General features: G+C 44.6%; 2 protein-coding genes across 4 annotated transcripts in view; both read right to left on the reverse strand.

The window, feature by feature from the left end:
• Nucleotides 1–16,025, reverse strand: part of LOC307208743 (vomeronasal type-2 receptor 26-like) — a 98,330-nt gene that overhangs the window by 55,267 nt on the left and 27,038 nt on the right. The window lies entirely within an intron of this gene.
• On the reverse strand, nt 501–10,582 carry LOC307208090 (vomeronasal type-2 receptor 26-like). Of its 3 annotated transcripts, XM_079962482.1 has the most exons (6): nt 9,874–10,582; nt 9,152–9,403; nt 7,207–7,412; nt 3,556–3,783; nt 1,865–1,991; nt 501–1,475 (listed from the first exon to the last, which is right to left on the reverse strand). In XM_079962482.1, the coding sequence occupies exons 3-6, from the start codon at nt 7,258–7,260 to the stop codon at nt 559–561; spliced, it is 1,326 nt and encodes a 441-aa protein (XP_079818608.1). In that variant the 5' UTR covers nt 7,261–7,412; nt 9,152–9,403; nt 9,874–10,582; the 3' UTR covers nt 501–558. The 3 variants fall into 3 exon arrangements, with proteins under 3 accessions (XP_079818608.1, XP_079818607.1, XP_079818609.1); XM_079962481.1 differs by lacking the exons at nt 9,152–9,403; nt 9,874–10,582 and adding an exon at nt 8,038–8,357 and having other exon boundaries at nt 7,207–7,918; XM_079962483.1 differs by lacking the exons at nt 9,152–9,403; nt 9,874–10,582 and adding an exon at nt 8,038–8,130.

Consider the following 16,025-nt stretch of genomic DNA (forward strand, 5'->3'; position numbering starts at 1 on the left):
GTCCCCGCCCCCTCGTCCTACCCTCTACGGATATGCAGTGAGGCTTTTAGTTTTGCCAGTGATTTGTTGGTGAGTGGCCGTTCCTCTTTCTCCCCCCAAACCCTTAAAAACGGTACTTTCCTCCTCCCTAAAAAAAGGTCAACAACTTTGACCTGAAAACCTGTCAGTTTTTAATTTTGTAAATAGATTGCAGTCTCTTGGGAGTTGGCCACCCCTTTTTACACCAATTTTACACCCTGATTTCTGGAAAGAATTGCATTTTTGCATTTTACTTCTTTATCAGAGGCCAACTATGAATGTCTGCTTAGGCAAGCAAGAGATCTGCAACATACCACACAGTTTTTTTGCATATTTGATACCTACAAAATATTAATAGAACCTGTGGGCTTTCCATGGTCACTATAGCCTCATCTTCATTGGCCATAACCTATAGCCTTTGGGACATTAGTAAAGGGAAGAGAAAATATTTAAAATAGCAGCTCATAATAATCACTCACAAGTGAAATAGCTTTTTTTATTACTTCTTTGCTGAACTGTGTAAGATGGGGAAAAAATCTACTAAGAATCAGATGCCATCTTTAGTTTTGTTGTCAGATTATCTTTTCTATTCAAGTTAGGCCTGAGTATAATAATGTAGCACTTAGGAATGAAGATGCAGCCCAGGAGCCCAGCACTGGAGGCCAAGATAGAGAAGACCTGCACGGCCACCATGTATTTCCCCTTAGTGCTCAGGTAGGTGGGCACAAAGGACACCCAAACATTGCAGAAGACCAACATGCTGAAGGTGATCAGCTTGGCTTCATTGAAGGCCCCAGGCAGATTCCTGGCCAGGAAAGCCACCGTGAAGCAGATGGCAGCCAGGAAACCCATATAGCCAAGGGCAGTATAAAACATGGCAACAGACCCTTCATTGCATTGCAAGATGATCTCTCCAGGCTGAGAGTTCATGTCGGAATCTGGGAATGGGGGAAACATTCCAAGCCAGATGGTGCAGATGAGAACTTGGACACTGGAACAGGAAATGACGATAGAGTTGGCCAAACTCTTCCCCAGCCATTTCCTCACCCTGTTCCCTGGCTTTGTGGCCAGGAAGGCCAGCACCACAGTGATGGTTTTTGCCAAGACTGAAGAGATGGCAACAGAGAAGATGATGCTGAAGGCCATTTGTTGAAAGAGGCAGGTCTCTTTCCTTGGCCTGCCGATGAAGAGGAAGGAGGTTAAATAGGTGAGAAGGAGAGAGACAAGGAGGATGTAGGAGAGGTCCCGGTTGTTGGCTTTGACTATGGGAGTTTCCTTGTATTTAATGAAAACTCCTAACACAAAGATGGTGGTTAAGCACAAGAATAGGGCAGAAGAAGTCAGGATGATTCCCAAGGGTTTTTCATAGGCCAGGAAGTTGATAATTTTAGGAACACATTTATCTTGATTCTTGTTTGGATGCTGGTCTTCTGGACATTTGGTGCAATGTTTTGCATCTGAAAAGAAGAACAATGACTTCAGCATCATTCATATGTGCGCAATTACTCTGTTACGTTCCACAAAAGACATGTTTTGTTCTGAAAATTTGAACTACATTTGAAAAATAGACTAATAGCCTGTTCCAATATTAAGGCAGATTAATGTGTTAATTGAATTGCAAAGGGTTAGTCGATACATCAAAATGGCAAGCAGTCACATGTAAAACACTTGGGGTAGTGGTAATGGAGATGATACTGGGGGGCTGGGATTTCTGGATCCTTAAACACCCACCAGTCCACCCATAAGGCCATTTCTTTGAACTCCAAAAAGGTCTAATTCATCCAAAAATATTTAAATATAATTTACCCATTCCTTAAAGGCTGCCCTTTCCTCTGGAGAAACTTACCTTCTTGGGTAGAGATTGTCCCTTCCTTGCAGGGAGCGCAATCATAGCAGCAAAGCTGCTCTCCTTCCCGGTTCACCTTGACATGCCCAGGCTGACAGTTCTTGCTACATCTGGAATGAGGCACCATCTACTCATAGACAAAGGATCAATAGTGAGGGCTATTTCTATCTATGCAAAGTCACCAGAAGTAATAGGAAGGGAAAGTAAGGGCAGTGGCGTAGCGTGGGGGGTGCAGGGGGGGCCGGCCGCACCAGGCGCAACATCTGGGGGTTAGGGTTAGGGGGCGCAAATCCACGGGTTAGGGGGCGCAAATTACTTGCCTTGCCCTGGGTGCTGACAACCCACGCTACGCCACTGAGTAAGGGGATTATGGGAGGTATTTTCATCAGGACTGTGGTATCATAAGCAGTTTAGACCTTGATTTTGGCTAATTATATGTATAAAAATGCAGTTTAATGACTTCTCCGCAAACTGGTTCATTCAGTTTGCTGTTCTCAACCTAACCTGCTCCATGGTATTCTGAATTTCCTGACCTCATGGATCCATTATGAGAGCAGATCTTACTTGATCCCAGCCTCATCTCTGTATTTGTTACTTCCTTCAAGTCTGTTAGGAACCTTAAGTAAAACTTAAGGTATTAGAAGATATCTGAAAAATCCATGTTGCTGATATGGAAACCACACTTTTGCAAAGCTCAAGGGTGACCTTCAAAGGGGTATCCGTGAGACGCTGTTTCTCTCCAGGAACGAAATTCAGCTTGTAATCAGGAAAGAAATCCAGCCTGTGTTCTAAACTGAAGCAGATTAGCTGTCAAAGAATTTACGATCAGGTTCCTTCTTTCGCATTGCCTTTATAGGTCCATTGTATACTTATTTAATAATAAGAATAATTTTTTTATTTGTACCCTGTCCATCTGACTGGGTTGCCCCAGCCACTGTAGGCAGCTTCCAGCATATGTAAAAACAATAAAACACTAAACATTAAAAACTTCCCTGTACAGTAGAACCTCTACTTACAACAGCATCAGGTTACAAACCCTTCAGGTTACAAACTCTGCCAACCTGGAAGAGTTACCCCGAGTTGAGAACTTTGCTCCAGGATGAGAACGGAAATCGTGTGCAACTGCAGCTAGAGGCCCCATTAGTGAAAGCACGCTTCTAGTTAAGAACAGTTTCAGGTTAAGAGCAGACCTCCGGAACGAATTAAGTTTGTAACCAGAGGTACAGGGCTGCCATCAAAACCAGTGGGCTTACTTCTGAACAGAGCTGCATAGGGAAATCTACTCTGATGTAACCATGGTAAAAAAAATGAAGTCAGGCAAATTTTATTCCAGATTTGTTGATCCAGAATTCTTTCGTGTTTTGCTCTGCCCACCTTCAATATCGATTCCACCCTCAGCCCTGCCTGCAGCTCCCTGAGAGATTCGCTCTTCATTTCCCTCTGAGGGAATGTGACCCTTGGGAGAAAAAATGGTTGCCTGCCCATGATTTAACATGTAGCTCAAAACAGAGGAGCTCTGATTTGGAATTGCCATGCTTTTTAGAGAATGAGTGAATATGGAAGAACCTTTCCTGAGTATTTTCAAAGCAATGATAGCTCTCTTTTTTGAGGTCTAATCAACAATACCAGAAGTATTGTTAGAACTTAACAGATGATCAAAAGAATAACATTAATTGAATGGCTCAACCCACCTTGTTAAACCAAGGAGGCCACACAATGGCATCCTGGTCGATGGTGACTTGTACGCCTTGGGATCCCCGTTTCTCCACACACCCAACTTTCCCTTCATGAAGGGAGTTATTGGGAAGAATCACAAAGTTCACAATATCAAAGTCAGCTGCCAGTTGCCCATTCTCATCCAAATAAACTCCATCCACAGAAGCATTATAAAATCTGACGTTTCTCAGGAAAGGGTGAAGCTAGAAGGACAGAGAAAATCCTGGCATTTATCGAAGTTGGTTCTTTTCTTTCTTTTTTGTTTGAATAAACTTTATTATAATTTTAAAGAGAGATACAAAGATTATTATCAAATATCACTTTATCCAAACTAAAATGTTAATGTAGCTAAAAACACAGATCCAGACAAAAAGGGGGGGGGGAGAGAGAGAGAAATAATAATTTATTTATTTATTTATTTATTTATTTATTTATTTATTTATGCATACCCCGCCCATCTGGCTGGGTTTCCCCAGACACTCTGGGTGGCTTCGAACAAAACACTAAAATACAATAACCTATTAAACATTAAAAGCTTCCCTAAACAGGGCTGCCTTCAGATGTCTTCTAAATGTTTGGTAGTTATTTTTCTCTTTGACATCTGGTGGGAGGGCGTTCCACAGGGCAGGTGCCACTACCGAGAAGGCCCTCTGCCTGGTTCCCTGTAACTTGGCTTCTCGCAGCGAGGGAACCGCCAGAAGGTCCTTGGCGCTGGACCTCAGTGTCCGGGCAGAACGATGGAGGTGGAGACTCTCCTTCAGAGGGTAGATAGAAAAAGGATTAAAATAGAGTCATGCTCCAAGATTCATGGCTGTTGGTGCTGACCTTTAAAACCCTAAATGGCCTCGGTCCAGTATATATATATATATATATATATATATATTATTATTATTATTATTACACATGGCTTAGGGTCATAGAATCATAGAGCTGGAAGAGACCCTGAAGATCATCTGGAACCAGGCCTCTTAATTACAGGTATATGCAGCTGTCCCTTATGGGGATTGAACCTGCAACCTTGATGTTATCAGCACCATAGTGGCCACACAAGTTTGTTTTTTTTTTTAAGTGGCCCCAATTTACTTGAGGTCGTGGAAAATGGGGCCCTCTTTCCAGCAGTGGAGCCTAGTGGAAAGGACTCCTTTGGAAGGTGGTGGACACTCCTTCCTTGGATGTTTTTAAACAGAGGTTCGATAGCCATCTGTCATAGATGCTTTAGTTGAGATTCCTGCATTAGAGGGGAATGTAGGAAGATGACTAGCACTACAATTCTATGATGCTATGTTTCTATGATAAATAGGGACCAGTAGAAGCTCACATGTTGCAGCCGAGGAGGAGTCAGAGGAGTCAATGTGACCTCAGAATAGGTAAAATCTTGCCTCAGGTAAAGGTAAAGGTACCCCTGCCCGTACGGGCCAGTCTTGACAGACTCTGGGGTTGTGCGCCCATCTCACTTAAGAGGCCAGGGGCCAGCGCTGTCCGGAGACACTTCCGGGTCACGTGGCCAGCGTGACATCGCTGCTCTGGCCAGAGCCAGAGCCAGAGCCAGAGCCGCACACGGAAACGCCGTTTACCTTCCCGCTGGTAAGCGGTCCCTATTTATCTACTTGCACCCGGAGGTGCTTTCGAACTGCTAGGTTGGCAGGCGCTGGGACCGAGCAGCGGGAGCGCACCCCGCCGCAGGGATTCGAACCGCCGACCTTTCGATCGGCAAGCCCTAGGTGCTGAGGCTTTAACCCACAGCGCCACCTGCGTCCAAAAAAAAAAAAAATCTTGCCTCAGTTCTCCTCTAATTCTGAAAGCACCTCAGAGACTGGCTCCAAGATAGTAAGCTGCCTTATACATAAGGAATCTCTTTTCTTAAAACTTGTAGACATTGGTGTGAGTCCTACCCTCCAGAACAGGAAAAAACGAGCTTGTTCCTTTTTCCATGTGACAGCCCTAATGACCGCTCCCCACTTAAAACGGGGGGCGCCCTTTGCGGAGACGCGTGCAGCCCTGGATCTGGAGTGGCCCCATCAGCATAGGCTTTGCCTTCCCTCAGGTGGGATACCTGGAGGTCCCTGCCTACCCCAGTGAGTTGTCCAATCCCACCTGGGGGAAGCGTTGCCAGGGAAACCAGGCCAGGTAGGGGGAGGGATTACCTGCCCACACAATAGAGGGTGGATCTTAATTGTTAATCCTCACTTGGCTCCAGAGCTTCTCCCACCCTACCCACCCTCAGTTAATGTCTTCTTTTGCAGGTTAACTTTTCTTCATAGGTTTTGCAGGTTAGCCTGTCTCCACAGGTATGCGGGCGCTGCTACGATAAGGTCGCTGTTAAAGGGCCGGAAAGGAATTTCCCTGCATTGGCAGGTTTCGCCTTTCCCGTAGCAAAACGTCACAACTTTGGCGGTATCAGGCCTTGGGCGGAATCCTTTAGTCCATCTTCCTCTTTGCGGCGGCGATACCAGGGTTCCCCGTTAAAGGGGTTTTTGAAGGGAGGCTTTGGCCGTACGCCGAAAGGTCATCATTGCTCTCCCCTGCGGCGGCGGCATAACGGGGGCGGCTATCTCTGCTTGAACGTATGTTCTCCAGAGCCGGCCCATCCCCCCCACACACACTGGATAACCCTGATGCTCCCTAGGTCCCCGGCTGGGGACTGGGGAGGGAGAACGCCCAATGCCTGAGCCAAGGTCCACCCACATTTGAAATTTAATAAAGTTGTGGCCAATTTAATCCCATAGCACGTTGTCTAGAGTCGTTATTCCACATGACGGGGGGGACCACTCGGGATCTGGGGACTCCGCCTGTCCACGCAAAGATATTTGAAGATGGCTCTCATATCTCCTCTCAGTCTCCTCTTTTCCAGGCTAAACATACCCAGTTTCTTCAAGCATTCCTCTATTGTTAGTAAGCCCGGTATCCCCAATCTTATATTTGTTCATCTGGTTCTTCCTGCCTCAGGGCAGAACCTCACATTTCTCCCTATAGAAATTCATTTTCTTAGCTTGGGCCCAGTTCTCCAATCTGTTAAGGGCATTTTGATTTCTGATTCGGACTTCTGTGGCATTAGCTACCCCTCCAAGTTTGGTCTCATCAGCAAATTTGATGAGCACTCCCTCAATTCCTTCATGCAAGTCGTTTCTAAAGTTCAATTTGAACTTAGCCTGATCTTTTATTCCCCTTCCTTCCCTCCCCCTCCCCTTTCTATGAAGATTACCCGCTCTGGGATCCCACAGCTAATTCTCCCCTGGTCTCTCTGCTGGCCCAAATAGGACTAATTTAGCCAGCTAGCCCTGGTGATCATCTAATGATTATTGGATGGATTTCCCCCCTAAATTGATTTTTGAATTCGGAATTTATTGTTATTCATGTTTTATACTGTATTTTAAGCTGTTTTTTGTTGCATCAATTGTGTTTTAAATCTGTTGTTAGCTGCCCTGAGCCTGGTTTTCTGAACTGGGAAGGGCGGGGTATAAATAAAAAAATATTATTTATTATATAGATGTTGAACAAAAACGTTGTTCTTGGAAACCCCAAGGATTGGACCTGTTATATAAGTAAAATAACAGTTGCAGAGTGGAACTGATTGTCAGTTCAAGTGGAACCATATACCGCCACGTCACTAGAATAAAAAGGAATACCTGTGCTGACTGGATTCTTTCACCTTCCGATCTCTTTCTGCCCACCATCAACATCCACTTGGCTCTGGATGAGTCTGCAGCATTTAAGGCACGTGCCAGAGATCGAACAGTGTTGTAAATGCTGTAAGTGTCTTGAAAAAGGCTTCTTTCCAGGACATCTTGAGGGTAGCTCTTCAGGTTCTCCTTCGCAGTGCATCGGTCCTGGCCTTTCACAGATAACACATGCTTTGAATATAAGCAATGATATCCATTTTCCCAGATTGTATTCATATCGAGATTACCATGATATATAACTGGCAGGTTATGCTTCGATTTTTTTTTGGTCTGGATAAATAATGATAAATAACCATAGATGTGCTTGTTCATAAGCATTGTGGGAGATAGGTTGGAGTTGAAGTACGACAAAGCTATTGTGATCCAAATTTTCCCTGTAATTGGAGTCAGGGTTGAACCCACCACGTGAATTGTTGTTAATACATCTACCAAAGACAGAGACTCCCCATAGTACAGAAATACATTGATTCTCCTGTCCATGGAAAACAAAATCTTGTGCAGGATCTTGTCAAGCAAATCGGGCACAATGAAATCCTCTCGTGACATTTTTTGTGAGAAGGCAACACAGACACTGCTCCTAATGAGAACGGGGGTCAAGGTGCTCCGAAACCTTTCTCCATTGTCCGTGTCAGGAGCAATGAGCCCGATCCACATCCACCTGAAATGCAGAAGTAGACGAACAATCCCTTGGCTTGGGGGTTCTTCATTTGGGATCACCCGGTAGATGAAAGGGAACTGTGCTTTGCCAAGAGCATGATTAACGGAAATGTAACTTACCTAGTAAGGAAAGGAGAGATTGAAGAGTTTCTTTTGCTTTCAGGGCAAGCACTGATATTATCAATTAACTGGGAATTCTGTTCAGGAAGAGTCATGTCCTGCACATTTCTCTGTGTGCATAGGGTGCTCCTAAGCAGCTGTTTAATAGATATTTCACATCTTCCGTGCGAGGTCAGTTCTATAGATTTCTTTTCCTGCCCTATATTTATCAGCCTTCAGCATAAGGTCCTACCACGTGGACTCATTTCACTTTCTGCTTCTCACCTGAGCACTGCAGAGAAGCTACCTGGTGCATTACATTTATATATGCCATTTTGAACTGTGATGATATCTCATAAAGCGGTTGGCGATCGCAATGCAATGTGAGGAAGCACCACACTTTTCTAGGTATTTGGAGCAGCTCTGAAGCAGGGATCGCAACACTGATAGGTGATTTTGCAAGGGGAAAGTGCAAATGTGCCATCCCTCTACTTCTGCCAAATCAAAAAGGAAGGAAAGAGGAGAGGAGAGGAGAGGAAATGGATAGATGCAGCTGGAAGAAGTAAAGATATAACCTTAATGGATCTGAAGAACTCTTCTCAGCAGATCTACTCCAAAATTATTGGTGCCAGGCAGACCCCTAAAAGGTGGCATTTTTATCATGCTCCATTTCCCCTTGTACTTCCCCACTAAGCTACTAAGCAGTGTAGTTCTCATGAGTGTTCTGTTTATAGAAACATAGAATTGTAAGGGACTCCGAGAGTCATCTAGTCCAACCCCCATGCAATGCAGAAATCTCAACGCACTGTCTCCCATCCAATTTGAAACCATACCGGGCCCTGCTTAGCTTTGAAAATGTGCTAGCAATGTTACTGCTGCACTGCTAGGATTGTTTTCCTTCTTACAAGGGTGCTCTGGTGAACTCTCCTTGTGGGACTTTTCTTCTCACAGCTGGACAAACCCTTCACTCAGGGTGGGAGATATTCCCTAACCACATGCCTACTATTAACTGGAACAAGGGGCTGTGTGATTCCTCTGGTGGAAAGGGCAGCCCTTACTTCTCTGAACAATTCCTGGCATTTTCTCCAGCAAAGCAGTGGTTTCCTGCAGGCTGCCTATGCTTTTGTTTTCATACCTGGGGGATTTTGTAAATTCCCAGTGAACTTGAAATTTGGGCAGAGGTGTCCGAATCAAGCCCTTCAATGAAAACCAGGGGCTTGCTCTGTCTTCCGCAATTGTAGTTTGGAACATTTGCCCTGCCAGGAGAGAGCAGATCTATCATCACGTCGTAAGTCATTCTTGAATTGAAATAGTTCTCATAGAGGTCATAGCCCAGGGTGACATTGGGCAAAATCCCAGGATCCTGATTTATCTCATGAACAGCAATCTGCAGGGACAGGAGATACCAGTAGGAGACATCAGTCCTGCCATAAAACAATGTATTATTCTCATGTCATTCTCCATTCGCTGAAATCATATCTTAATCTTCAGCCTCTGGATTTTACTCAAAGAATGACACCACAGCTTTCGCACAGATCTAAGCAAGAAGCAAATTGCCATCACAGAATCTGCCATAAGTGTGTTTGATACAAGGCAAACAGCTGCTTGCCACCAAAGCAGAGACAGACAAAAATCATCAAATTGTAGAGATGAAAAGGACTCCATCCCCCTAAAGTGCAGAAATCGAAACTAAAGCATCCATGACAAATGGCCAATACATTTGGGCACTAGAGCCCTGTAAAGAGGGAGTACGCAATATTCAAACATGTCAAGGAAATGTTTCTGGAATGGTGGGGCATTGGACAAAATCATAGCTGAGTTTAACAGCCTTATTCTGATTTCTTTTCAAGTGCTTACCGTATAACCACATTTTGTGGGGGCATGCTAAAATTGTACGTTGACAGCATAGATTGCACTGTAGATATGAGCCCACTTATGATGTGGTCTCCTGGCTTGTAATAGTTCAGCGCATCTGGATAGTCCCTCCTCAAGTTCAACGGGCATTCTGCCTTCAGCATCCCAGAGGCAGCACTGGGTAGCAGCTGAAGGAACAGCAACAGCAGAAGGAGCATCACTCTGGGTCTGACGGCTGTTGTGGCCACTATTGTCACTGCTCTTCATAAGCAGCTAATGAGAAGAAGCCCAAAGTCTCCAGCAAGACCCCATTGACATTTCAAAACAGAGGGGCGATATGGGACCTCCACATTGGCAGAGTCCCTGCCTGCCACAAAAGCCCTCAGTGACACATGAGAGACTTAAATACAAACCTGTTGCTTGAAGTTGCCTCATGCTGCTCTCCACTCTGAGGTCTCTGTTATTGGTCTCAAAGGTGATGTTTGGCTGGTTGATCCTTTGGGTATTTGCAGGGAAAAGAGGAATAAATCACTGTGATTCTGATAATTGCGAGGGGAAGCATCAGCTCTGCCCTGTCAAGGACTATCTTGGTGGGGCTGGAGGAACAGGTGCAGAAGGAAAACAGTGTTTGCAGGATCTCACTGATGCCACTGCATCTTCTGGCAAAGTTCAGGGAGGGGGAAAGTGACCCTGAAAAGTGACCCTTTATTTGAGAACGGCCGTCTGATGAGCTGGGATCAAGCTATTCTTTTTGGATAGGCGTTACCACCACTTTTGAATTCATAGGCCTCTTTGCAAACCAAAGAAACTGTCCCACCCCACAACTTGCTACCACATGGTGCTTATTTCATAAGGTGAAAGATGAACATTAGAGTTTGTCCCTTATATTCCCAGAAAAATATCTTTAAACGAACCATAAGGGCAGTGGCAACTAAAAATGAGCTATTCTCTATGTACACATCTACATGCGCCCCATTATATTTTAAACTTAGAGAGGCCTATGAACATACACCTTATTTTAATGAATTGACTTTTGCACAACTTTGGAAAGCTTTTACATAGTTACGATTAAATACAATAAACTCTGCTTATAGAAATGGGAGACACAGAGGCATACCAATAAATGAACGTGTTTGTATTAGGGGATGTCCTGAAGTAGAGGACCTTATGCATTATATCTTGCGCTGCCCCTTATATAATAAAGCAAGAGAACAATTACGAGGCACTTGTTTAGCGAATGGCTGTGGGGCAAGTCTTGCCAGGCCACCAGAAAAGTGTTCGTGGTGCTAGGTGTTTTCTTTTCTTTTTTTATAAGATATTTATTAAAGTTTTCAAAAATAATACATTGTACATTGATAATATTCTTTGAACCGCCCTGAAAGCCCTGGTATATAAACTCAATTAATAATAGTAGTAGTAGTAGTAATAATAATAAAGGTAAAGGGACCCCTGGCCATTAGGTCCAGTCGTGACCGACTCTGGGGTTGCGGCGCTCGTCTCGCTTTATTGGCCGAAGGAGCCGGCGTACAGCTTCCGAGTGCTGAAAGTGGGCCATCGGAGTGTGGCAAAGTACATCGGTGACCTGCTACGGCACCGCTGTGTGCTTCTACAGGCTGCCTTCCGCATCGTGGATACTACGGAAGACCGTGACCTAGAAAACTCAGCAGCTGTGCCACTGCAGCTAATCGATGAGAGCGCTGCAACAGTAGAAGAGGCCTCCCTTTCAGGAGAGAAGCAGAAGTTCAGCAAACGGAAACCTTTGCTCCCACCCTGCGTCTTGAACCCGGCAGAGAGGCTACGAACTCCTGAGCTAAGCCTTGAAGATTCTGCTATCACTGGGGATGAGCCCATTTTAGACAGATACAGCAGTATATCCGGACTCCAGAAGAAAAGGAGATGTTTAGCAAGGCTCAAGCATGCCTGTGACCTCGAAGCCGCAAGTGATTCAGACAGGCTTGCAAGCAATAGCCTTCTGATACATATTTTGCTCTAGGAGGCTTAGTTTGGTAAGAATAGAGTATATACTTCCAAAGTTAATGCTAAATACATTACTTCTGGTAAATGAGCCATCATAACCACTAGAGGATTCTGAAAATTTGTGTCCTGGGCTTTTTAGACTTGTCTACCTATGAGGCTCCAGTACTTTGGCCACCTCATGAGAAGAGAAGACTCCCTGGAGAAGACCCTGATGTTGGGAAAGATGGAGGGCACAAGGAGAAAGGGGCGACAGAGGACGAGATGGTTGGATAGTGTTTTCGAGGTTACCAGCATGAGTCTGACCAAGCTGCGGGGGGCAGTGGAGGACAGGAGTGCCTGGCGTTCTCTGGTCCATGGGGTCACGAAGAGTCGGACACGACTAAACGACTAAACAACAACAACCTATGTACTGCCTGAAGCAAAGGGATTCATTGGTTGCCAGATGTAATTCCTGCCCCCCCCCCAGCTCTCCTGTCCCACTAAGAATCTCCCGCATCCTTCAGGCATGGCTCCTTCCACCCTACTGTGGTAATAATTAAAGACAGGTTTGGGGGGCCTGGATAACTTTGGTTACTGGTGGGGACCACTAGTAACCAGTTGGTGAGGTTGTCTGATTATTTCCCTTCACCTCTGACAAGAGGTATAGGAAGTGGCCACATTGCAGTGGTTTGCATGCTGTTTAGGACAACTTTTGGTGTAAAGATTGGTGTATCTCTGGATGAGAAGTAGTATCCACTCTTGAAGGGTTGGGTGGAGGCAGTCAGCCAGCCTGAGCAACAAATACCTCCGTGAGTTGGCGTTTGACTTGAATGAGTGTTTGTCTGGTCTACTTATGGTCCTCATAGTTAGGCATGAGAGAGTGGAAGAGAAGTGTGAAAATCTAATTGTAGGTTGTTTTAGACATGCATGCTTTAAACCTAGATCCAGAAGAAAAAGTTGTGGCTTTGCAAGCATCTCTTTATAGAACATGGTATGGTGATTCCTGAACATCATACCCGTGTCACAAGATAGGTGGTGAGTCAGTCACTCTGATTAATGGAGCTGCTTAGTTAATTTTTGACCCTACATGTACATGGTGAAGGGAGGGCGAGCGAGCGGGGGCCTCCGGCGGAGCTCCCGCTGCCAGGGGCAGTCTACATGCGCGGAGGGAGGGAGAGGGGGCTGGTGCCAGGCGCTGCCTAGAGAGGCCTCCTAAATATGACCCGTTGCATCTGATTTTCGCTCCTTCTTTATTTAGGGAGTCATAGCATGTTGGTACTAAAGGGTTAAGAGGTAACAAGTCGCTCTAATCACTGAGCAGCTGGAAGTCATTAAGCATCCAGGAATGTGAGTTGGTTTGTATAAATAGTCAGTTCACCCATGTTTCTCTCTCCCCCCCCCCCCTTGACCTGACTCGCAGACTCAGTTTGTGGCCATGGGCGTGTTTGCTGATATGAGTTAAGTTTAGAGTAAAGTTTGCTTTATGCCGGAGATAAAAGCATGTGTGCTTTATCGCCAGGGTTTTTTTGCTTTTGTGAATAAACTTTTTTCCTGAGTTCCAAAGTGCTTGCTCCAGGATTCTTCATTTATAAAAGGCACTGACTCTCCTGCCTCCTTCAGCCGCTGCACAAAATTCTCTGCTGAGATAAGACTTATGGCGTTGGAAGCGCACTGGACGTTTACTTAACATTAAACTAATCAAAGTTTAATGGACATAGCAGGACTTCTGAAAGAATGCGGGTAAGGGTATGCTTTAACTTCGAAGGAGAGAGAGGAAATGCGCCAGAGTGTTGTGGTCAGTGTAGGATTAGCCGGGTTCAGTACTTTGTCCAGTTCCAGTTGCTGCATTTTAAGGAGGAGATAGACAAACTGGAGCAGGAATCTTTCTGGCTGTGGGGGGCCAAAAACTTTCGCAATCTAAAATGCGATTTTTATGGCTTGGTGGAATGCAACCTTTGGATAAAACGTTGCTTTTGCATGGAAGCTGTGTGTCACAGAGGCGCCACTCGTTTTCCTGCCTGACTCCCGTATGCTTGGTGCTTTGTATATTTCACTGTACTACTACTACTATGATAATACTATAATGTAATTGGGATTAAAAAGGTGTTCTATTGAAAAGAGATGTTACTGATAGACTTTTTAAAATGTACAAAATACTTTCATTCAGGCAACGTGTTGTTTTCTTTTATAGGCATTTGCTGCTGTTAAAAGGTAAATTATAATATGAAGGGGGTGGTTTGCTGTTATGGAAAAATCTAGGTGTGACGCTGCTCAGTCACCCAGCTCGTTGGGCAGAGCCCGCGGGTCCCTGCGGAATAAAGGAAGGAGTCCAGCCAACCAGAGCAAATAGCTGTAGACCAAAGTTTATTGTGCAATAGGTTCAAAGAGCAAATTTTGAACCCCGAGGATGGGGTGACAAAGACTTTTAAAACTTTCCCACCATATCCCAGAATACAGTTTACACAGCATCATTGCTACATCACTGACATGTCACCAAAGGGGAGGGGTAGACAGGGGTTACACTAGTTCAACCTTGGCAAACATGTCCAAACTTGGTACAAGATTAGTATAAGCAGACAAGGCAGGGCAAGACTCAGGTATAAGATTAGCATAGACAAATATGTCTTAAGTACCCACCACCCAAAAGTACAATAGAAGTTCCTTTTCATGTCTGGAGCCTGAGTCGAGTCAGGTGATGAGATTTGACTTCCCTTGGCTAACAATGAGCCCAGCAATTGTCACCTCTGGGAACCTCCTGGAGTCCCTTTTCAAGGGGAAAATAGCTTTGGAATGGAGGAAACTGGGAAAGGAGATGATTTTATATTATTTTTAAAGCTAGGTAACTTCCCTGAGCTGTCAAGTTGAAAGGATACATTCAGGCATAATATTTGTAATATTTAACTTTAAAGATGTGCCCCCCCCCCTGTAATTTCCGTAACATTTGCTAAAACCCTACACCTTTCCTATTCACTTAACATGCAGCAACCTTGTTAAACTTGTCTTCAAAATGTTTCTGCCTGTCTTACATTGCAACTGCAACTGACATGCACGTTTTATTTTGTCCCTTTTTACAGACTGGGCTCGTCTTCAGAGAATGAAACCAAAGCCACTTCTGCTATTTCTGCACCTCCTTCTGCTTCCCTTTTCTCTCCTTCCTATCACTCTAATAAAAACAACCCTGTTATCTCTAAATTTGATCCAGAAGAGCAACCTCGGGACACTGATAGGTTTGCTAGTGACAGCAATCTGTTCACTACAAAATGGGGACAGAAATCCAAGCAAGATACTGAATGCTTTATAGCTACTACTTCTTCTGCTTCTGGGAATGAAAATAAACCATTTGCTCTTAAAAGGGAACAAGAATCCCAGATAGAGGATTCTTCAAACTCTGCTAAGTCTCCCCTGCCTGTTCCTGCAACTTCTGTTCTTGAGTTGGATCCTTCTGCTTTTCAGCTTTTTGATATTGATAATCCTCCCGTGTCTAAAGTGGGAGAGGACTCTGAAAGTTTTAACAGTCCTCCAGCATCTTTCTCTACTCCCTCCTTAGCAGGAAACCTTGATGATTCCAAGCATGTTCATGTTGTGCCTTCAGAGAAGCTCCAAAATGAAGGTTTAACTAATCAGATAGATCCTGACAATTTGATCCCTGGAGATCTGAATGTAAAACCCACCACCCTTTCTGTTATTCCAGAAGTGGGATTGGATGATGAGCATCTGAGTGATTATCCCCAGGGTACTGAAAAGATTGCAGTTTCTGGAGATTTGTCCAGGAGTGGAGATGGTTCCTCAGAGTTACGGTCCTCCATTGAGGGGGGAGAGCTGACAGCAAATAAAAGACTGAGGCAAAGAAGGCATTGAGGAGTTCAGCCCTTTCTGTGTCCCCTGTTTGCATTTCACCATCTTCTCCTCTGAGTGACCCCACTGTTTCTTTGTTCTTCCTTTTGCTACGGACATACCCATAAAAGCCTTTTTTGTTGCTTTTAACCTCTCTAGCAAGCCTGAGTTCATTCTGTGCTTTAGCTTTTCTGACTTTGTGTCTACATGTGCTGGCTATTTGTTTGAATTCCTCTTTGGTGGTTTCCCCCCTTTTCCATTTTTTGTACACATCCTTTTTTAATCTTAACTCAGTTAAAAGTTCTTTAGATAGCTACCTTGGCTTCTTTAGGCACCTTCCATGTTTCCGTCTCATTGGTATTGCC

This window comes from Podarcis cretensis (genome assembly GCF_951804945.1).
Source record: "Podarcis cretensis genome assembly, chromosome: 2".
Taxonomy (NCBI): domain Eukaryota; kingdom Metazoa; phylum Chordata; class Lepidosauria; order Squamata; family Lacertidae; genus Podarcis; species Podarcis cretensis.